This window comes from Poecilia mexicana, unplaced genomic scaffold (genome assembly GCF_051168715.1).
Source record: "Poecilia mexicana isolate PSO_F unplaced genomic scaffold, ASM5116871v1 scaffold_22, whole genome shotgun sequence".
In the NCBI taxonomy this organism is placed as follows: Eukaryota; Metazoa; Chordata; class Actinopteri; order Cyprinodontiformes; family Poeciliidae; genus Poecilia; species Poecilia mexicana.
Window position 1 is genome coordinate 9,594,815 of NW_028263391.1, and position 22,143 is coordinate 9,616,957.

Genomic DNA, 22,143 nt, shown 5'->3' on the forward strand with positions numbered 1-22,143 from the left:
TGAAAACAAAGAGTATGTTTGGACACAGGATTTAGAGAAATATGTTACTGACTTGAATTGAAATTAGCAGTTAGCAACAAAACACAGATAAATCTACCAACTCCACCCTAATCCTTGATTTGCAACAAAATGACGCCAAGAAAGTTACCCACAAAATTATGAACTATCCCTTTAAGGGAATGAAGATGGAGAGCGTGAGAGTGCATGTTATTTGGGTCAGGCTGTGTGTAAGTGTGTGTGAATCTGTCACACAATAGTTGCCAGGGAAAGTCTCTTTTTTTCTTTTTTTTTAATGTAGCACCCTTTATTGTACTTCGTGGGTCGGCGGTAAGAAGGCTGAACCAGATGCAGAATCATCCTATACATTAATATAACATGATCCCTTACAGGAGAGCTTCAACACGCAAAAACTAAGAATAAATATATTCACAACTGCCTCTACTATTGTTTGGAGATGAAAGCATAAAAAGTATCTCCATAAAAGATATTAACCAGTAGTTGATAGAAGTGTCTTTTTTTTTTGAACAACAGAAAAAAAATGCCTCTACACCTGCTTTTCTTTTTTTTTTTTTTGTCCTTTGTCTTTGTTGTCATTCAATACTTCCTCTGAGAAATACCTTAAAGAAAAAGAATACAATAACCTCTGTGCCTTTGTCGGGTGGAATAAAACATGAAGCAGAGGTCCTTGTGGCCCGGCTAAGTCTGAGAGATAAAGAAATCCAAAATGCATCCATTGGCTCGGTGTTCTTCTGTGGTCCTGCCTTCCTCGCTTTTGTTTCCCATTTAAACGATAGTAACAAGAACTTCCAAAATCTTTCCAGAATCTCGCTCTGCGACAATCCCGAATTAGTCCCCGTCATAGCCCTGTAAAGAAATCCAGATAAGCAAACTAAGTTTGACCGGATGAGATGAAGAAAAATCAACAGAACTGCATACAAACAACTCCGATATTGACTGGGTAGGTTATTATTTTTGGCTCATCCAGGGAATGCAATTACTCTTCAGGTCCTCGATTAGTCTCAGTTGTCCATCAGCGTCCCGTCCGTTGGTAGTCAAACCTCTTTGTTTAGATAAATAGATCTGTATTTATAGAAAAATAAGCATTGACCATACTGCTGGCTGTTCATTGCTAAGGCACTTGGCTATATACGGTTATTTCTCTTCTTCTTCTTCTTGGGTTGTCTCGGCCGCTCCTCTGTCTCAACGTGCATGCCCAGCTCGCTCCAGGCCTTCGGGCTGTCGAGGTTCATGACTCTTGTTTTTGATGTTAAGAGCTGTGTTTTTTTTTTTTTCCACCTCCACGCAGGTCCTTTGAGAGTGATATTATGAGCGTTAACGCCCACAGCCGTGCTGCAGCCTGCTAATTGTGGCGTTTGGTGGAAAAACGAAGCCTTTTTATCGCATTGTAGGACTGTGGAGGAAAAATGAAAAGCAGCAGTATCTGCAGCTGAAGTTTTGCCCAGAGGCAGAGATCCTGGTTCAGCTAATCCTTGCCAAATACCAACCCATGTGCCAGTAGTGGGGGGGGGGAAATACAAAACCTGACCTCAGGTCCTGGAATAAAACACGGTGCTGTAGGGTAGTCCCACTCCCCCACAGGCTCCTCTGAAAACCAACCTCTGTACAGAAGGAGTCAGTGTTACTGGGTGATTCATCAGCAGAAAGGGAGATGATGAGCAGACAAGAGAAAAAAATGGTAGCAGGAAGGAGGGAGGAGAGGGATTAAAGGGAGGAGGAGTGTTAAAACTGATAGGACCGGTCCAGAACTTCCATGTAGTCTGGTTTGGTCCTCAGTCTGGGTCTCTGCTCTCCATCTCCCTGCTCACTCTGGCCGCCGTGGCCACCTCCGGCTGAGGAGCTGGCAGTGGTGACCACGAGTGTCTGGTCAGGTCTCACTTCCTGTTTGGAGTCCTGGGTGCGGGGGTAGCAGGGCGGGGGCCTCCCGTACCTGTCGGGCAGATCTCTGAACTCAGGGGTGGGGAGTTGGAAGAGACAGTCCACAAGCTCCACCTTAGGAGTGGGACCCTGGCTGTCGATGACCGTGGGGCACAGGATGCCATTCCCGTGGAGGCCAGCAAGAGCGCCCATTGCCCCTGTGATGGTGTTGATGGGGGATGAAGACACCTCCAGGGTCCACTCCTTTTCCTTCTCCGGCGTAGGGCAGTATCCTCCCTTGCACTCCTTCGAAGCTGCAAACGTCTGCTGCTGCTGCGCCTGCTGCTGCTGCAGTTGCTGGTTCACATCCGCGTCCTGTTGGTCTTTGAACATCGGGTTGCTACACATGTGTGAGGTGGCGGCGGGGTCGGCTCCTTTCGCTGCCGCCTCTCGGGGCAAGATGGTGTCGTAGACGTGGTTGTGTTCGGCCAGAGGCAAGGGGGGCTTTTCAGGCAGGTCGTGGTGAAGGTGGTGGTGGTGGTGGTGGTGGTGCGTCTGCTCCGTGAAGATCCCGCACTCCATTTGTATGCCGGCCAAGTCTACCTCTCCCTGGCGACGGAACGGCAGCTTTTCCCTAACCCTCAGGGCGTAGGCGATTAGTGCCGCCGCTGCGAAGAAAGCGGAGACGAACAACACCAGCAGGCTGAGCACCAACACTGACAGAGGGATCGAATCTATCCACGGAGGGGCGAGGGGTCCCAGCCCAGGCGTAGGGTACACGGATACATTTCCTCCTGCATCTGTGGAGTTTGCCATCTGCTCCTCCAGCTCACGGGCCTCCTGGGGCTCCAGCTCAGGACAGAGCAGCTCCATGGACAGGGAGCGCAGGGCCACGCCTTGAGTCTTTTCGGGCGACTTGCAGACCGCCTCCCCCATAAGAATCATAGTGCTGAGCCCCTCGAGCCAACGCTTCAGCGGAGCCGCTTCACAGTTGCACTCCCATGGGTTCTGCTGCAGGTCCACCTGGAGAAATACATCACACCACAGCACACTGTCATTGCATAATAGTGGGATAATTACTGATCTGCCATGCAACGCGGATTCATGAATCATTCTGTTAACTGTTCACAAAAATAACTAATTTTGCAGTAGCCCTTGCGATGTATATTATTCATTTAAAAACATCTCCAAATAAGCTGAGTGCAGGCATTACTGAGGCGACAAGGAAGAAGAATGATGTTTATTAAATTTGTCTCGTGGTATTAACGTAACATGGAGCCTTGCAAAAGTACCCACACCCCTTGAATCATTCACATGCGTCAAGAGTATTTTGTTGGGGTTTTATGAGGTGAACCAACACAAAGTCGAAGTTGGAAACCCAGTGCAGAAGTTTTCTTCTTCTTCTTTTATGAAATCAAATATTTTGCATTCATCTCGTTTGTCAATGCTTTGTAGAAACATCTTTTAGTTGCTGCTTCAAGTTTTTAGGGTATGCACCAGCATCTGACAGCTAGTCTTATTTCAGATTGTCAATTGGTTTCTAAAGGCTGTCTGTTGCTATGCATGTTTGAATGGCAGAGGGCAGTGTTTAGTTTTGAACCCGCTTGTGAAGGCTCTCAAAACAGATTCCTGCTATGCTCCAGCTGGTTATGGACAACCCAGGGTTTACATAAGTACTTTCTCAAAAAAACAACTCCCAGGCAGGCGAACATGCGGGAGTATCGCAGCGCCGAGTCCTTAACAACAGGCAGGATGTGATGCAACTCTCCCCTGTGCCATAATCCAATAGGTATGCCCACAAATCCATTTTCTGCCTCCCAGCTATTGACTGCAGGTCCTACAACAAACTCAAATATTCTCTTTGAAACACTTTGAAAAAGCTAAAGCAGATTATGCACAAAGGGAATCACATCATGTTGTATTGTCTGCAGGACTGATCTGTTCCGAGTCTTTAGCAGCGACACTGGCAGTGAAAGCAGATATTCTCTCTGTCGCACTTCCAAGGCGCTCGCGCAAATGTTGTCATGCTAATTTGGTTAGGCCATCTCCTTGGCTTGCAGAGATAGATGGATGATTTTAATTTTTTTTTTTTTTTTTTTTAAAGAAGGAGATGATTCAGCATTTCTGTTGCGGGAGCCGCTCCTTTCCCAGTCGTCTCGCGCTCAACAGCCGGATGCTTTTTTTGTTTTTGTTTTTTTTTTTTCCCTTCCTTTATTGGCGTCAGTCCACTGTGGGCTTTCACAATCATAGCTAGAACTGATGGGTGACTAGAAACAACGCACAGCTGCAGTTCTAAATTAGTTTCAACACTCCTGCTAAATCCAAATTTTCATGCAAAAAATAATATTTTCCGGTGTCTGCATTCTTGCAAGACGCGATTTAGCGTGAAGGAGCCAAATGACACCGAAATATGTGGCCAAACTGTCAGCTTAGTTTTTTTTTTTCTTCCCTTTCCTTCATAACTTTCACGGTGATGATCGTACATCTGTCTGAAATTCTCGAAGCATTTTATTGCACGCTTTCATTCAAATCCCTTAAACTCTGTCACCCCGTCTATCATTTGAGCATCTGTCCGACGTAACCAGGAGTGTTTACAGTTTACAAGCCTGGTCACCAAGTGTGCGATTTGCTGTCAAATTGTCAATCAAAGCACTACTTTGGTAAGAAATTACAGACCCTTGCTTACCCCCGACAGGTGTTACTATTATGTCAGCCCATGCTGTGTGCTTTTGTGAAAATGGAGGCCTGTGGTTTAGTACTTGAAAGAAATACCTTTTAAAAACAGTCTAAAGCATTTCGTTACCAACCAGAGCTACTGCAACGTGCTACACTTACATGCTGCATATGGGTTATGACTTTATCATTCATTTTTAAACTTATGGATCTGACATTGATAGTCATTGTCAGTAAGCTGATATTTGGTTTGTTAATTGATCTGGGCGCTAAGCAACAAGTTTCATTCTTCCAATAACCAAAATCTGGATTCTGAACAAAAGACCCAAGTTCACTGGAAAGCAGGTCAATAATACATTTTTCCATCCGGAAGTCCAATAGCAATCGTCGCTCTCTGTCCATCACTTCTCTGTGTGTCGTCTCATGCACACAATACCAGGATTCAAAGTCAGGAAAGGGTACACACACGTCAGGAAAGGTACACACACGTCAGGAAAGGGTACACACACGTCTGCGTTTCAGTCGAAGGAACTATTTTTATTCCTGATTTGCTGTTTTTGAATAAAACCCAAGAAAGCCAAGAAGATATAATACGTATTTTTAACAACAGTTACAATGAAGCCCAACATATTCAGCCTGAAATGAAGGATTCCATTTATTTGCTGTTCTGGGCTCCCTCATTAACATAAAGATCAAAGATCAAGCAATTATTGTCCAAGATTTATTAGAGAGCTATAAAAATTCCCACCAGGGGAGAAATTCAAAATGTTCCCAGTAAGTCCCGTGTCTTCTAATTGATCTCTTTGCTCAAACAGTGATTTTCCTTCAGTCGATAGGTTTGCTCTGGGTGGCTCCCAGAAATCAAGTCGATATGAAGCATGTGTTAGAGTTTCTGGCACAAGGATTTTAGCTGAAGTCTCTGGTGATGAGACGCCCCCTGAGCTTTAGCTTGCCAAGCCTTCGCTCTTCTGATGAATGTCTTCCATTGTTTTATGAATAATAAGACTCGGAGTGAGCCTGAAGAGAGCGAGTTTGACAAACAATCAGAAGTGTTGGAAGAAATGTCCTTATGGAAAATATTTATTCTGTAGATGATATGTCTAGCAAATTCAATCACTGTCAATATACAATTTCAATTGCTTGTAGAACATCTTTAGCAGCCTTAATTTAATAACACTTTCATTTATTGTTCTCTCGCGTTGCTGTTGGTGAGGACATTTTGGCCAGTTCTTCTTTACTGGTGTGTATAAATGCACAGCTCACGAAAACTCCCATTAGACTTTGACTGAACCACAGCATACACTTTGATTTTTCCCAGTTTCTGCTATTCTGTTGTAGATATAAGCTGCAGTCTTTGGGCTCATCTACTTGCTTGAGCCCAGCTTAAGCTGCCATACAGATGTTAAAACACTCGATAGACACATCAGATCAAACAGTGCTTGCACACATTTATTCAGTTTATTTTCCTTTAATCCCACTTAAAGGTTTCAGATAAGCAGCTTTTAATATCAGACTGCTTGATTACACTCAAAATGCGGTTTTCAAGCGATGACTTGGTTTAGGAAAAAGCCATGCAGACAAACTGACCACATTCTTTGAAGGCCGAGTTTAATTTCACCAGCCACACACAGGCCTCATTAACGTCTGTCTTATAAAATCAAGAAATCCCTTAAAGAGATCCTGTCTGACATAAAGCGGGTTACAAAAGCGCAAAATGTAAAATATCTACAGAAATGTGGGAACAGATGAAAAACACTCATGGCATTTTTATTAAAGCTTCAGAGATCAGGATGAGGGTCAATATCCACAAACACAACAGCGTTTAAGCTTCGCCAGGCTACCAAAATTACTTCAAGAATCCATCAACGACTCATCCAGAAGGTCACAAAAGAGCCTGGAGCAACACTGAGAGAACTGTACTTGTCTCAATTATGTGTCCATTATTCAACAGCAGGAAGAGACAGGAAAAAAAGACACTCCTGGGTGAATTCAAAGCTGTAAGTACTGAAAAAACAACAACAGGCTGACCCACTTACGCTAAAAACCCAACTTAAAGATTTAAGAATTTTAGACTGACAGAACCGAGGGGGATTATTTCATTATTTCTTGGTCTGTTTCTTGATTATCTGGATTATTTGTCCTAATGGGTGGTAGCAGTAATCCTGCTAGCAGAAAAGTCATGTATAAAACATCCATTTATCAATTTGTGTAGCAGGACAAAGATCTGAAGAGCACTAGCTCTTGTAACCCTGAAAAGCTAAGCTAAATGTAGGTACTGGGAATGGCCCAGTCAAAGTCTGGATTTAAATCTGGTTGAGATTCTGTGGCATGCCTTTACACAGTCAGAGAAGGCTTGAAATCCCTCCAGTGGGGCTAAATTAAAACAAGTGGGCGAAAATTCATTCATAATGATGTAAAAGACTCATTACTAGTTATTCACAAACTCTTAATGGCAGTTGTTGCTGCTGAGAGTGAAACAGCCTGATATTATAAGGCTAAGAAGGCAATCCACACAGGGCCAAGTTGCTTTGGACGGGATTTCCACCCCCGAATGAATAATATCATCATCTGAAAACTGCGGTTTGTTTCCTCTCAAGTTATTTTTTTCTGCTCTGAAACATTTAACGATGACTACAAAGCAAACGCAGAAGACAGCTGTAATGGCTACAAATACTTTGGCAGCGCCGTGCAAAAGACGTTGTTCCAGATATGTTGCGTTTCATTCATCGGAAACTTTTTTTTTTCTTGTGACTGTCCAGATTTTATGTGGCAAAAATATCTGCAGATGAGACACAAAGTCAAAGAGCCATATCAAATCAATGTGTTCGTTGAAAGTCTGCACTCATGCTGTTCGATTTTATGAGTTTGTGATGCACTTTCCAGGGAATGCTCTTTGCCGTGGCGTTGTTATCAACTTTCATGTTCGCGCTCGCTTCGCCTGTAACATGCACTTTGCGTATTTTCCCGAGCGACTTCACCGACACCCCCCAGAGGAAAGCCGTGAACTCGTTCTGTACAGCGGTTTGCAGCTTCTTGTAGACGGCGCACGGGGCGGATGTAATAGCAAAGAGCGAAAGCATCTGGTCCACCGAGGCCGCTGTTGGTAGAGAAGCAGGCGCCTGTGTCTCTGTGTGATCGCTAAACATCCCTGGAACATGCTGAGTTTGGAAAGAAGCCTCTGATCTTCCATTCTGAGGGAAAACAAATACAGACTGCAGAAGTTCACATCGGCTTGGATGCTTGGGATCGGAACGCGCAGCTAGCTGTTCGGTGGAGTAATGACATGAAGATGTGAACTCGTTCTCGCAGTTCTGGCAAAACAAACGCGATCACCACCATGTGCATATGAAGTCATTTTGATGCTAAAATAATATTATGATAATTAGTCCTACACCAATTATGTCCTGGCGTATCATCCACCCCTACACATAATTAAATACCGACGGTTATTAACAGTAAATTACTCTTATCTCAACGGTTAGAACATTTTGTCTTTATTTAACAAATGAAAAAAAAAAGAAAAATCATCACTGAAGTTGAAAAGGCTTTATTGGCATGTAATGTGAAATCCAAATTACCGAGTCAGACAGCCAGTGAGACTGAGACCCATCTTGTCTCTGTAAATAGCAAAGTGGTGTGGTCAAACTTCCCAGCTCATAAAAACCCATAATGACAGAAGCTTTTTTGCTGAGCAAGTCTATTTCAGTTTAAAACACCTATAGTGGTTTTGTTTTATGCTGTGCTGCACACTTTAAAAATAAAGAAAACTGGTTCATGTTACAGAAGGATCTAACTTGTTTTCATCCGCTTTTATTGTGCTGGTGAAATTGGATACACAGGATGTGCAGCCAAATAAAAGATGGTAGCAATTGCTATGAGGATGGACTGTGTATTGATTGATGTGTCTCACCATCAGCTGCCTTATCATCCAGACATTTTCCGTCCTAATCTTATGCACAGTCATGGGGTGTGGTACATCACCAAATCATGACAATGGGAACACAGAAGACGTATAAGTCCACACATACTATTACCAAAGGACAGTCACCAACTGACTGCACAATTATGCTTTGGACAATGGTAGGAAAGCTTAGTTCCCGTTCTGACACTAAAAAGACCAACTGAATCTCCTTTGCTAGCTTCACTGGGCTTCGTAAGTCTGCATCTCACAAACTACAAGGTATTTTCTAGAATTTTTAAGTGACAAACCAACGCAAAGTCTTTTATTTTTTTTGACAAATACAAATTGGAAGATTGCGTGTATATGTATCTAGTCCCATTTACTCTACTACACTAAATCCTGCAGCAGAGGTTCCACGTACTAATGATTCAAACCATACAAACCAGCAGCTGTAACTTTCACAAGCCTAACAGTCTCATAAAACTCTTTTCATTTTCAAAAACAACTCACATTTAAATTTTTTAATTTGCCACATCATAACAGAGTAAAAACAGTGTTGTTTCCAGTCGCTATCAAGAAGCATGCTAACGGCTAGCTTAGCCACATAATTGGATGGATCTGTAACATTTTGACTAGTAAGTTCTAGTAACTGATTCTGGCTGTTTTGGCTTACATTGATAACATTACATAAAGGTACATCCATAGTTTTGCTTATGTGTTTTCACTTAACATTTTATCATGTTGCGTTGTGTTTATCATTTTTTGCATATTCTTCATAATGCCATTTTAGTCGTTCGTGGTTAGTTTTAAGAACTCATTGCCCTCTCTTAAAAAAATCTTCATGATGGCTTTCATTTTACTATCAAGAATTAATTTCACAGTTTGCACAGCCTGCTCATTTTTACGGCATCCATAATGTGCTACTGCTAAGAACTTTGGTAATTGCCGTGCCGGTTACTGCTTACTTTATGCTGTGTTAAGAAGAGGTGTTCGCCCACACTGGGAAAGGGCCTGAAGGGTCATTTTCCCTGTAAAGATCAGCTGCTGGCAGGTTTTTTTTGTGTGTTTTTTTTTCTCCGGCCAGCACAAAAGAGAGAATCCACTCATCATGTGGAGACCACATCGTTGTCTCAGCCGTTGTGTCCTTGGGCGAGACACCTCACCCGTCTTGGCTGCTGGTGGTGGTCAGAGGGTCCAGTGGCCCCAGTGCATGGCTGCCTTCCACCAGTCTGCCCCAGGGCAGCTGTGGCTACCATGTAGCAGCTAACCACCATCAGTCTGTGGATGTGTAAAGCACTTCAGGATCCTCTGGACTAGATAAAGTGCAATAAAACACAGAGTATCATTTATGTTTTATTATTCGCTGTTTAATAGGTAGTAATTGCATAGAAAGCAATGCGCTACACTTATTTTATTTGGTTGTTTTGGGTCACTTATACTCAATTAAGTTCTGAGTCATCCTTAATTAACCTTTCATTAATTTTCAAACTCAGCTTAGGGATGCTATTTATATTCATTCTCAGTAAAATTATATTTAGTTTGTCAGTTCCTCTGGACACTAAGCAAGTCATAGATATGTCATGGGAAGAAAAACAGCTTTGTTCACTTCACCAGAGTTTACCCAGAGAGAAAATTGGTTTTCAAAAATATTTTCCTAGTATCAAGGAACATCTGGGCTCTGAACAAAAGGCCATGTTCACTGGAGAGCCGCTCAATCGTAAATGTTTTCTATCGGGCACCATAATAATAGCCCTGGTTCTCTGTGCGTGATCTCAGGTGCACAATACCAAGATTTGACATCAGTAGAGGGTATAAATGTCTGCCTCTCATTCTAGGGATTGGATTTTTTTTTTTTACAGATCTACTGTTACACTCTGTTAGAGTGATGGCTAAAAGGTTATCATCTGTCTGTATGGTCTCTGGGTTTTTTTTTAATACCAGTGACATCCAATCCCAACATTTCCAGGCTTTCTGAAAAGCTCAACACTTGACTTGCTTTAAATTCAGACACAATGGATATTTATTACCCTTAAACCACACACACACACACACACACACACACACGCACACACACACACGCACGCACACACGCGCACAAAAAAAACTCAAGTTTTGACTGAGAGTGAGATTTTTAGCAGGGACATGGGCGCTGATAACACTGGTGCCAGGACATATCTGAATAATTCAGCAGTGATTATAGTGGATACCTTCCCTCTAATCAGTCAGAAAACCTCCCAAAATGCTCCACTGTCTGCCTCCGTCTCAGCTTTCCACACCGGAGCATAATTGGTTATTTCTACACATTGTGTCAGTTGCATTGAGTTTTTTTTTTAGACAGAATTGCTCCCCACTAAACGCCAAACCTGGCCGTGGGCAACTTTCTTGATTAATGCTGGAAATGACAAGGAAGTGTCTGCCTGAAACCCAACATGTTCTTAGCACGTACCGACAAAGACATATGTGTTCCTGGGCTGTACATATTTTTGGCCTCCTTTCAGACGCTCCTTCACGTAAGTTGATTTTATTATATATATATATATATATCTCCCTGTGCTTTAAGGCTCGGTTGCTCTTGTACTGGCATTAATTTTCCAGTTGAGAAATCACACGCATCACAATGATTTTAATTTTCTCTTTAACGTCAGACTAATTTTTTTTTTTTATCATTTTCTAACAGTGCGCTAAGGGAAATATTTTCCGTATCAGTTAAGTGGGTGTGACTGCATAATCTTGTTCTTGACGGCAGAGCTGACTCTAAGCTGTGTATGCTGCTGCTTTATCAGAATTGTACGTTTCTTTTTGTTTTCCCCCAGCAGCTGGGAGCTAAATCCCGCTTCCATCAGTGTTAGCCTTTGATTTTACAGTGCAAACGCTGGCTCAGAAACACACAGCGGCGCCCACAAAAGCCCACGCCCCGAGCTTCAAACAGCCCACTAGTAAGCCAACAGGTGATATCGCTGTCATGTTGTTCTCTGCAGCCGACGGGTAGCGCTAATATGGCTTTGTTAGGGAAATAACAACCCCGATAAATGAACAGATTCAGTTACTGTGGCAGAGATTTCCAGCTCCATAATGGCGATGCAGCTGGGTTCCATGAATACGGCCCACTGGGTGCATCCAATTTGCGAAAGCTTAAATTCTCTTGAACATAAGAGCAATGCACAATAGGCATAATGCATTTATTTGTACGTGCACGCTTCCTCCAGCAAACATTTAGAAACTGCCGCTAAACTGCCAGTCTCACCCACACAAACCCGGAATTGGGGGTTTTGGGATTTTTTTTTTTCCATCAAGCTAAATAAGAACAGAAATTCACAATGACATTCAGGCTAATCTACACCCACTTTACCTCATTCTGCTCTGGCTGTCTAAGAAAAGCTTACATTAAATTTGCTGAAGTCTTGGTTGAAAGGACTTAATATGTGTCCTTATCTGCGCGCTGCGTGCAGCAACCAGTCAGTTAGAGGCTGTGGTTAGATGTGAGGAAAACCAAAAAAAAAAAAAAAAAGAACATATGCTGTATTTTATACAGTCTATTTACTCTACGTTGCATTAATTAAAACCATGCTTAAACACTTAAAGGCTTCTGCTTTCTCCAGTCTAACTCCTGATTTATTAAGACCACTTATGCAAATGGAGTCTATTGCAATTTTCCAATTGGAATACCTGAGGCACAAACAGAGTCCCACATGCTGCAGCGGCGCTCTCAAAACAACAGATGATGGGAGAAAGCTCCAGCTGTTTCAAAGGCCAGCAGATCAGGGCCTGCCAGAAGTTTAAAAATGCAGCTGGGGCCTGTCAGCACTTGATTCATTAAGATGTAATATCGCCATTTGCGGTTTCTTTGCGGCATGTTAGACTTTTGTATTTTTGTTGTATTTGAGAGAGATTAAACACATTTTTGCGAAGTGAAACAAAGGGTCCATCGCCTCAGTTTTACACCTGACAAACAACAAAAAAGCAGAATATAACTACAGATAGACTCCTGAACTCCAATCTTTAATGTCTTTTGCTGCAATTGTATGTTTTAGAACAGGGGTGCCCAAAGTCGGTCCTCGAGGGCCGGCATCCTGCACGTTTTAGTTCCCTCCCTGGTAGAAGTAACAACCTTTTCAGCTTGTCAATGTTCCTCTTAGGGCTTCTAAGAGGAACATCATTTGATCCAGGTACGTTAAGCCAGGGAGAGAACTAAAACATGCAGGATGCCGGCCCTTGAGGACCCACTTTGGGCACCCCTGTATTAGAACAACACAAATTAGCATAATTAGATGAAGAATTATGCTAAAATTAGTAAAAAAGAAAAAAAAGAAAAAGTATTTTTTTTAACCCCACGAGTTCATAGTTTGTGGAACCACCTTTTGCCACAGTTGCATTGATTTGTCTCTACCAGATTTGCACATCTACAGACTGAAACTTTGCTTATTCATCTTTGCAAAAACAGCCACAAATAACTGAAATCAGTTCAACTAATTCCAGACTTTCTAATGTTGTCATGATTCGATTTAAATCTGCAAGAAGATGAACTTCTTTGTGTAGTGAAATATATTAACTCAGAGTGCTGCATCAGTACAAAGATAACATATCTTTTTTCCTTATAATTTTTTCATATACATTGCCTGTTTTTTAAAGACGCCCCCATAGGCTGACTGATACTTAGTTGCTTATGGTTTAACGAATTAACTTTTAAGAGAAAAGGTAAACTATACAAGATTTTATTTTTCTTCCAGGCTGCTGAAGAAAAACTCCCTCATATCATGACACTGCCATGACCATGTTTTACTGTAAGGATTGTTGTGGTAGATGCACAGTGCAGGGTTTTTTTTTTTACCTGACTTAGCGATTTGCAACCAGGTCAAACAGTTGAAATGTTATTTTACATAACGGCATAATTTTTTGTAAAAAGCTATTGAAACTAAAGCATTTCCTCACCATCATGCCTGCATTTTATCATATTAAATCTCATTAAATTACATTCCATTTTGTGACTACGTGTGAAAAAGTTCACCCTATACTTTTGCAAGGCTCTGTACCCCATCGCCCCTCCCCGCCTGTAGTAATCAATGGTTATAATAAGTAAAATATGGATTTCCACCAACCTGCACCAGTCCTCTGAGGTGTTCCAGCACACCCTCCACCGGCAGATGCTGGAAGACGTTGTTTCTCAGGTTGAGACGAGACAGCTTGACTCCAGAGAATACACCGACAGGGAGGCTCCGCAAAGCGTTGTAGTTGAGAAACAGCAACTCAAGGGACGGCATGGAGTCAAAGGTGCCGGGATCTACCACACCGATCTTGTTGTTCTCCAAGTAAAGGAACCTAAGGTCAGGAAACAGAAGCAGATATTATCATTTACAGCAAACAAAAAAAAAGACAAATGGGCCATGCTGCTACAGCATAATAAAACGGTCTATGCGCACAGTAGCCTAGTCCTCCTTTATCCCAATCTCGACAAATACGCAGCTCATTATTCGTGTTTCAAATTCATAGCAGAAATTTGATTTAATCTCCTCTCTGCCTCTTCACAAACCGATCAGTATCAAATTATGTCAAATTTCACACAGATGTCTGATTACCACATTGGATTTTTTTTCTTCTTCTTTTAATTAGTAGAAGTGAGTGCGATATTCTTTTCAATGGCTGCAACAGATTCTGCATGTTTCTGAGAAACACGAAAGAAAAGAATATCTTCTTCAACTTCGCTGTGATGTACAGCCTGTATCACTTAGCTGAATACAGAAAGATCTTCTTTGAGAAAATAAAGGTACATCATGAAAAAGCAGCAACTGTCATTTTGAATTAATGCGCACACCCTTCAACTACCATCTTTTGGCTTGATTCTAGTATTCAGTCTCAGGTTCATGCCTGCTATTCGTTATCGTAATTTGCAGAGAGGTTTGAAGAGGATCAAAATTATTTCCTTGTACAAAAGCATCAGTCAGGGTGGGGGGTACAAAAAGTCTGCAAGAGTTTGAGAAAATACGTAACAGCAATGTTAGAAAAACTGGATGTTTCTCCATAATGAATAAACATACAAAACAGAAGCTGGTAAGGGAAGATGCCAATAGGCAAAGCTGAAGGGACAGCAGGACTGTTGGGGTTGGTTCTGGTCTCCTCTGGGGCTGAAGGACAAAAAAAATGTCCAGACTTGGCTAAACTATTCCCAATCACACAGTTAGAATAGGTTTTCTGATGGACGACACTGCACAGACTTTCGTAAAGAGTTATAAGGACTTAGAAAATTTTGACCGCATTCATCAAAATCGATAATAGTTCGGCTCCACCAGAGTTCAGGCCTCAGTTGGACAGGAAGTCAGTGAAAAAGGCTGCGGAGAGGAGATTCTGGAAACGTCTTCAAGGTAGATGTGGGATGTTTAGAGACGGCAAACAAAGTTTGATTCAACAACAGGTTTAGTTTAACAGTCTCAAAACTTGTGCAACCAGGTTGTTGCAACTTTTTTATTCTGTTTTTCTGCTCGGATTGATTTGTTTTTCATTGTTAGTTGTGTCGGATAAATCTCACATTAACGGTTAAAAGAAAGGTTAAAATAACTTATCATTGTTTCATATTTAAAAACAAGCAGCTCAACCAGGGTGTGTAGACTTTTTACATCCACTGCAGGTCCGGTTCATGTTGCTCAGAGCGCTCTGTCACCATTTAGCATTTAACAAAGGCTAACGAGAGGTTAAGAGGAAGACATTTTCCATGTCCGCAGAGGATCTTTATTATTGATTAATAGTCAGATTAATGGCTGCAGATTTTCTTAAACCTGTCTGGAAATATAAAGACGGTGCGGCTGAAATCTGACGCCGAGGTGACTTATCACTCTTTAGCTAGAATGGCATGAATTTTGATCTGTTGTCTTCATTAATGTTTAATGCACTTGCTGAAGGAAGATATGCATTATGTACAGATGAATCATCTTTCTGAGCTTAATCTGACAATTACATACATATGCATCGCTCTGACGAGCCTTTTCCCAAACACAAAATCCTGCCATCGTCCTGACACCTCACTGTCTTATCAACACCTCTGTATGCAAATACCAGAAAACATTAATTTTCACATTGTCACTCAGAACCAGGCTTACAACTCAACTGGAGCATTGCATCAGACAGCGTGACTAAGTAATGACAAACATGGAAGAGAATGGGAAACCTTCATTTCAATCAAACTCCAGCATAATGGTAATCAACGTTTTCAGCGCTATCCGGTGCCAGGATTATACTGAAATTAATTCAACTTCTTTTTTTTCTTTTTTTTTAACAAACAAATCTCTAAGTACCTTAAGCTGACATGTGGCTTCGGTTTAAAAAGAAAAAATTAGTTTGAAGTGCTAAGAGGAGAGGATGTGCGTGAAACGCAGAGCGATGCAAACGCTCCTCACCTCAGGTTCTGGAGTCCCAGGAACATGTGGGGGCTCAACCTGTCCAGCTCGTTCTCATTCAGGTGGAGGGTCCTCAGGTTCACTAGGCTGGAGAAGGCGCCCTCCTGGATGAAACTGATGCGGTTGTTCCCGAAGTGAATCAGGTCGAGGCTGGAGAAGTTCCAGAAGTCGGAGCGGACGAGCTTTTGGATGAAGTTCCCTCCCAGAAAGAGCTTTCGGCCGTTGAGGGGCCGCGGTATGAGCTGGGACATGTTGCGGAAACCGTTCTCTTTGCAGTTGAGTGTTTGGCCCAGGTCGGCGATGTGCAGATTGCAGGTGCAACGGATGGGGCAGATGATGGGTATGGGCGGCCGCGTCTGGTAGCCCGCCACGGGGGGGTTCTGGTTGGGCATCAGGCTGCGAGCGGTGGGCGGCGTTCGGTTGGAGGATCGAGGCCTTTTAGTTGGCTTCAGCTGCTTTTCCCTCTCTTTACGCTCCGCTGAAGTGTAGGGGGACGAAGTGGAGGACGCGAGAGTGTTCTGCCGGGAGCCGTGCACCATCGACGATGGCCTCGTCGGCCTGGCTCTCCCGGGATGGGAGTTGTGTTTAGAGTTTGGGGGCAGAGGCTGGGGCTGGGATCCCGCTGATGGAGCGCCTCTCTCTCCCTGGTGCTCTTTATCCGGCAGGTCAGCACACAGCTCTTTGCGGGGGATTTCCCTCAAGTCCTTCCCGTGAAGATGAAACGGGTATTCGCAGGTAACATCCCCGACGACAGCCGTGTAGGGGATCTGACCCAGCCACTGCAGGAGCTCCACCGCCTCGCAGCTGCAGTTCCAGGGATTCTCCTCCAGCTGCAGCTCCATCAGGGAGCGGCCGATGTACTGCAGCGTCCCGTCTTTTGCTAGGCTCTTCAGACGGTTTCCCCGTAGGTCCAAATGAGTCAGAGACACAGATCTGGAGCAGGAGGGGGAAGGAGAGGCAATGGAGTTAGATGAAAGGACAAACTGCATTGAATTTTTTTTTTTTTTTTTTTTTTTATGTTTGGTTCATCTTCTATGACATGCAGCGCTTTGGAAAAACATTCAAAAACCCCTGAGTTTTTTCATCATTTTGTCGCATCACAATTAAATGAAATGGTGTATTTTATTATGATTTAATTTGAAAAATCACACAAACTAGAATATGACCATGAGATGAAAGGGATGATGCAAGGTTTGTGTATGTGTGTGTGTGTGTGTGCGTTTTTAAATTTTTTATTTTTTGCAAATAATAATGTGATAATAGCGTGCATTTGTTCTCAACCACCTTCACCTTCTGCTGTGATTACAGCTGCAAAGACCTCGGGTTTGTTTCTAACAAATTTCTTCTCATTCTTCTTTCCAACACCAGATTGAATGGAGTGAAGATCAATTTTTAGGTCTGGCCATTGATTCTCAAGTTAATTTCTGCACTGCATATTGAATTTCAGTCACCATCTCAGAAGCAATGTATGCTTGGTCACAATCACTAAGGGTTATTAGGAGATAATATTTAGCTTACAGTCACGAGGTGAACCGCTGGCCAGGATTGCCCTGTGTTTAGGCCTGTCGCAATAAGCAATGAATCGATTAATCGCAGGATAAATTAAAATGAGGTCAATAATTTCCATTTACATGATTTTGTTTTTCTGTCTTCTCTCTCTTTCTGCCAAAACCTGGATGACAAAAGTGTTTTGGTCTCAACTAGCCCCCTTTTTTTTGAAGGACATTTTGTTTACCGAGACTTCATAGTTCAATTTATTTGTTGTATCTGTTGTTTTGTTTATTTATTTTGGATATTTAAACACTCTCTCAGTTTCAGTGGTAAATGTTCGTTAAAACTTTAAGTCTATTGATCTTTGAGAATGTGTTCATACCAGCACTATTATAAAGTTGAAAATGGTGTCAAAACAACGATATTATTGCTTATTGCGATAACTTCTGGAACAATTTATCGCCTAGCAACATTAGTTATTGTGACTGGCCTACCTGTATTAAGGGACCAAAACCAGATCAGCTCTGACCAGCTTTCTTGTCCCTGCTAAAGAAACGCAATCCCACAGCTTTATGCTGCCACCACCTTGCTTGACAGTAGTAGCAGGGTGATTGGGGTGATAATGTTGTAAAAAAAAACAAAAAAACATTTTGGGCTCATTTGATTAAAGCCCTTTCTTCCATATTCTTTCTGTGTCCTATGCATTTCTTCTTGCCACTCTTCATAAAGGCAGAGTGAAGATGATCCATCCACCTGATTTAGCTTAAAATGCCTCCACGACTTTCTCCTTTACCCGCCTTGTTCTTCATGCTATTTGACCTATAATGTTCTCCGACAAACCTCTGAGGCCTTCACATAACTCACTTGGACTCTACTCTACTTATTAGATGATTTCTGCAGCCGTCAGTAAAACGATCTGAACACAAATGCGCAACAAACTTTTTAGATTTTCCTTTCTAAAAATGTTGAAAACTTTTCCTTCTACTTTAATTATGAACCTCTCGGTGTTGGTCTATCTATCACATAGCTTTTCCAGTATAGCACGTCAAGCTTTGTGGGTTTAACGTGACTAATTGCAAAAAAGTTCAAGGGATATGAGTGCTTTTGCGAGGCGCTGTGTGCGCGCTACAATAACCCTACCTCAGCAGAACACTGTGACTAACCGTGCCTGGCAGTGATATTTCTACAGATCAGTCCTGGCATAATTAAAAAGCTTTGGAGTAAAATAATCAGGATGTAACCTGAACAGATGAGCGGGCAGGACGGGGATCAGATTGTCATTCAGTATGAGAACCCGAAGCTTGTAGAGAAACCTCAGAGCACCGCTGTCGATCCGTTTGATCACGTTGTAGTCGGCCTGCGGGACAGAAAAATGCAATATGGACAAAGGCTTCAGAGCTCAAACCAAAAGCGTGGCCGTTCTCTGGTTCAAAAGCAAACCCTAAAACTCTTCTACCCCGATTCACCCAGACCAGCTGCCACTCCACCACTGTTTCTGGCATGGAAACAAATTGTACTTTCGCACTGATTCATCAATAATAAAGTCAATCATGGATAATTAGGACTGATTATGTCCTCGAGCTTACCTGGAGGTATTCCAGGGCCTCTAAACCGGCGAACGTGTCGTTTCTGAAGACCTCCAGCTTGTTCTCGTGGAGGTACAGGCGCTTGAGTTTGGCCAGCCCGTTAAAGGCCCCCACTCGGATGTCCTGGAGTGCATTGTTGCCGAGGTTCATCGACACCGCGTTGCCAAGGTGCTGAAACCCGTTGCTATAGAGACGTCTGAAAGAGTTCCTCTGGAGGTTGAGTTTGAAAGGGCGGATCCATGACTGTGACACCTGGATGATTAATTACAGCTCGGATTACTTACTTTATTAATTAGGGGACGTGAACAATAAGAACGAGCCACGAGCCGATGTGTTAGCATTGGAGATTCGACTTTTTAAACGAGGTGACATCGTCGCGAGGCCCGTGATGAACGAGGAGGTGAGCAGGAGGTCTACCTGGCTGGCGTTGGTGAAGCCCCGCCCGTCGCAGTGCACGTGCAGCACGCCCTCTTTGACCTCGCACGTGCACGGCTCGAAGCACGGCTCGTCCACTTCCTCCTCCGAGTTGTCCACCAGAGGGGTGTGTGTGGAGGTGGGTGTGGGGGTGGGGCCGCGCGACGCCTGGGACAGGCGCGCGCACCCCAGGGCCACCACCAGAGTGACCCACTGCATCCTGCTGCTTCTCCCCTTTCAGCTCAGCAGCCTGGGGCTACGGCGCGGCATCGGGCCTTTATCTCACTGCCAGGCGAGGCGAAGACGCATACGTTCAAATGCACACACGCACACACACACGCAGGATCCGTGAGGACAAACAGACAGGGCAGGAGAAGGAGAAGTCATTTCAGGATGAATCAGTTTGGTGATACATCATAAGCATATTCAAGCAGCCTGGAAATAAATGTTAAATCACACAGACTGTTGAGCCATGGGGAAAGCATTTCATTATACGGAAATAATGATGTATAGGCCAGCTGGAGGCAATAGTTCGCCATGATATGAGTCAAAAAACCATGACAAACATGCGGTGCCATGCAAAAATATTCACACTCCGTGAACATTTCTACGCCTTCTCCCGTTACGACCGTAAAATTCAGATTTTATGTGAGACACCTATGCAAAATACTCCATAATTGTGAAATGGAAGAACACTAATTCATGGTTTCCAAAATATTTTACACATAGCCGTCTAAAATACCTCTAGCATGCATAATGAGTACCCGGGAAGCAATATTTTCTAACACCGCTGTTCTGCCGCTGGCTGTGTCAACACAGCTAAGCAGGTAGATAACGCCTCGGCAAAATGACAGGTTGCCATCATAACCGACAGAATGAAGCTGAAACACATCAGTCCACATGCATGGTAAAACATTAATCTTGTATATTTTTATCACTAAATGAAGATGCAGTGACAAATACGCCATAAAAGACAGATGGCTCTAATTCTCTTCCCCCTCTTCCCCCTCCAAAAAAAAAGAAAAGAAAAAAAGAAACAAACAAAAACATGCTGGATAATAAATGCAATCGAAACATTTTCATTACCCCACAATAGCAGAACGTTCAAAAGATGAATACAATCTCTGTGCGGCTTTACCAAACCCTATGTAGCAGCACCTGTACTCATCAAGTTTGCTGTAAAAATATGTAAATAATTAGTTACTCAAAAGGTAGAACGTCTCATAGAAATTAGTTCAACACAAGTAACTCAAATGCAATGATTTCAATGAAGTGACTGTAGTGTCTGCAGCTTACATAAATTATATGTATATTAGTGGTAGAAAGAAAGAAAATGGATGTGCAATAGGCTTTCAGGAGACATATTCCATCACCATAACATAACACAATAAATCGTGAGGCCCACTTTTGACAAGTTGCTGTCCGACCAAGGTTAAGCATTGTTCTTGCTATAGCATACGCAACCTGATAACCCCTAATTACACACAAGAACACAACAAACTAAGTACGGGCTGTGTGGTTGTTCAGCAGTAATTCTTTAGTCTCCCCTACAGTAGCAAAGGTCAAAAGCTTCCTGATTTGGTCTTTCACTGGCTGTTGCTGAACACAAACTATGAATCACATAAAAAACAAATTTAAAAAAAAAATCAGCTCCTTCTGCTGGTGAGTTGTACATGCCAGAACAACCGCCTGGCACGTTCAGACTCAAATACTAAATGCTTGCTTGCTTTTCTGCGCAAAAATGCAGCAGCTAGAGTCCAGCGAGATCACAAAGAGGGAAAATAGTCATTTTCAAGTCTTGCCTCAGATTATTTTTCTTGGTTTCGGAGCTAGACTTTGTCTTGGTAATTCCAACGCAGGAATAAGCTCTGAGCTAAAGTATGCCATAACACCTTGGATGTATTTTTCATGTCCTTCACTTAAATCTCCCCACAGAACTGCCCTTTATTTACCTGCTTCTGTCTGAAAGCCAAACCCCCACCATGATGCTGCTGCCACCACTTCGCTTCATCTCTGAGGTTTCCACAGAACAGCTGTATTTATGCTTTTATTAAAATACACTGTTTGCTCATTTGGTGACTTTTAGAGGCACTGGCTTTAATTTAGAGGCATGTCATAGTGTCTTCAGTCAGAGGCATGCGCAAATTTGCTGTAACACAGACTGCTGCAGGAGTTTCTCCTGTTCTCTATCCACTGTACAGAATCTTGAATTAACCTGTTCATTTCCCTTTTTGATCAATAACATATTTTTGAATTGAGTCAGAGTAAAGGGGACCAAATAAATGCTCACCATGTTGTATTTTTATTACATTTTGGAGCATTGTGCTAGTTTGTGTGGGTCTGAAGCGTGTAGACGCCACAAAACATGAACATTTTGTGGTGGTAAAGTGGCAACGTGTGGAAACGTTTGAGCAGTGTGAATATTTTTTGCAAGTTAAGCTGAATCCAGCACTGGAAAACAATGCTTTATATATAAAGTGGGGCAAACGCTTTATGAAGGGAAGCTGAACAGTCTCTTAGCTGAGGCAGCAAAGGCTTTTTATATTGCAAATTCAAATAGTGACATTGTAAATGCAAAACAAAGACATAAACACGTGGGCCAGCTCACCTGTGAATCACATTTCACCGCGTTCAGAGTGGCTTTTCGAACAAGTAGGGGACGAAAAAATAAATAACAGCTGGGATGAATATATTCATCTGTATTCTCAAATGGCCGGCAAAGCTGAAATGTCACGCGTGTGTTGTTTTAATGTATGCGATATGAATATGAGTAAATGCAAATCAGATTCATAATGCCTCTGTCTAATGAACTGCTCCA

At 42.6% G+C, this 22,143-nt stretch overlaps 1 protein-coding gene across 1 annotated transcript; it reads right to left on the minus strand.

The window, feature by feature from the left end:
• Window positions 1-554: 554 nt before the first annotated feature.
• Window positions 555-21,315, minus strand: LOC106922807 (SLIT and NTRK-like protein 3). Its single transcript, XM_014995512.2, has 6 exons — window positions 19,329-21,315; window positions 18,912-19,163; window positions 18,567-18,682; window positions 15,835-16,767; window positions 13,546-13,765; window positions 555-2,898 (listed from the first exon to the last, which is right to left on the minus strand). The coding sequence occupies exons 1-6, from the start codon at window positions 19,542-19,544 to the stop codon at window positions 1,741-1,743; spliced, it is 2,895 nt and encodes a 964-aa protein (XP_014850998.2). The 5' UTR covers window positions 19,545-21,315; the 3' UTR covers window positions 555-1,740.
• Between the last annotated feature and the right edge of the window lie 828 nt (window positions 21,316-22,143).

Coding starts and splice junctions, on each gene's coding strand:
- LOC106922807 (XM_014995512.2), bottom strand. CDS start 19,544: ATGCAGTGGGTCACTCTGGTGGTGGCCCTGGGGTGCGCGCGCCTGTCC. Junction 18,683..18,911: donor AGGCCCTGGAATACCTCCAG/GTAAGCTCGAGG, acceptor TCTGTCCCGCAG/GCCGACTACAACGTGATCAA. Junction 13,766..15,834: donor CTGGGACTCCAGAACCTGAG/GTGAGGAGCGTT, acceptor TCCTGACCTTAG/GTTCCTTTACTTGGAGAACA.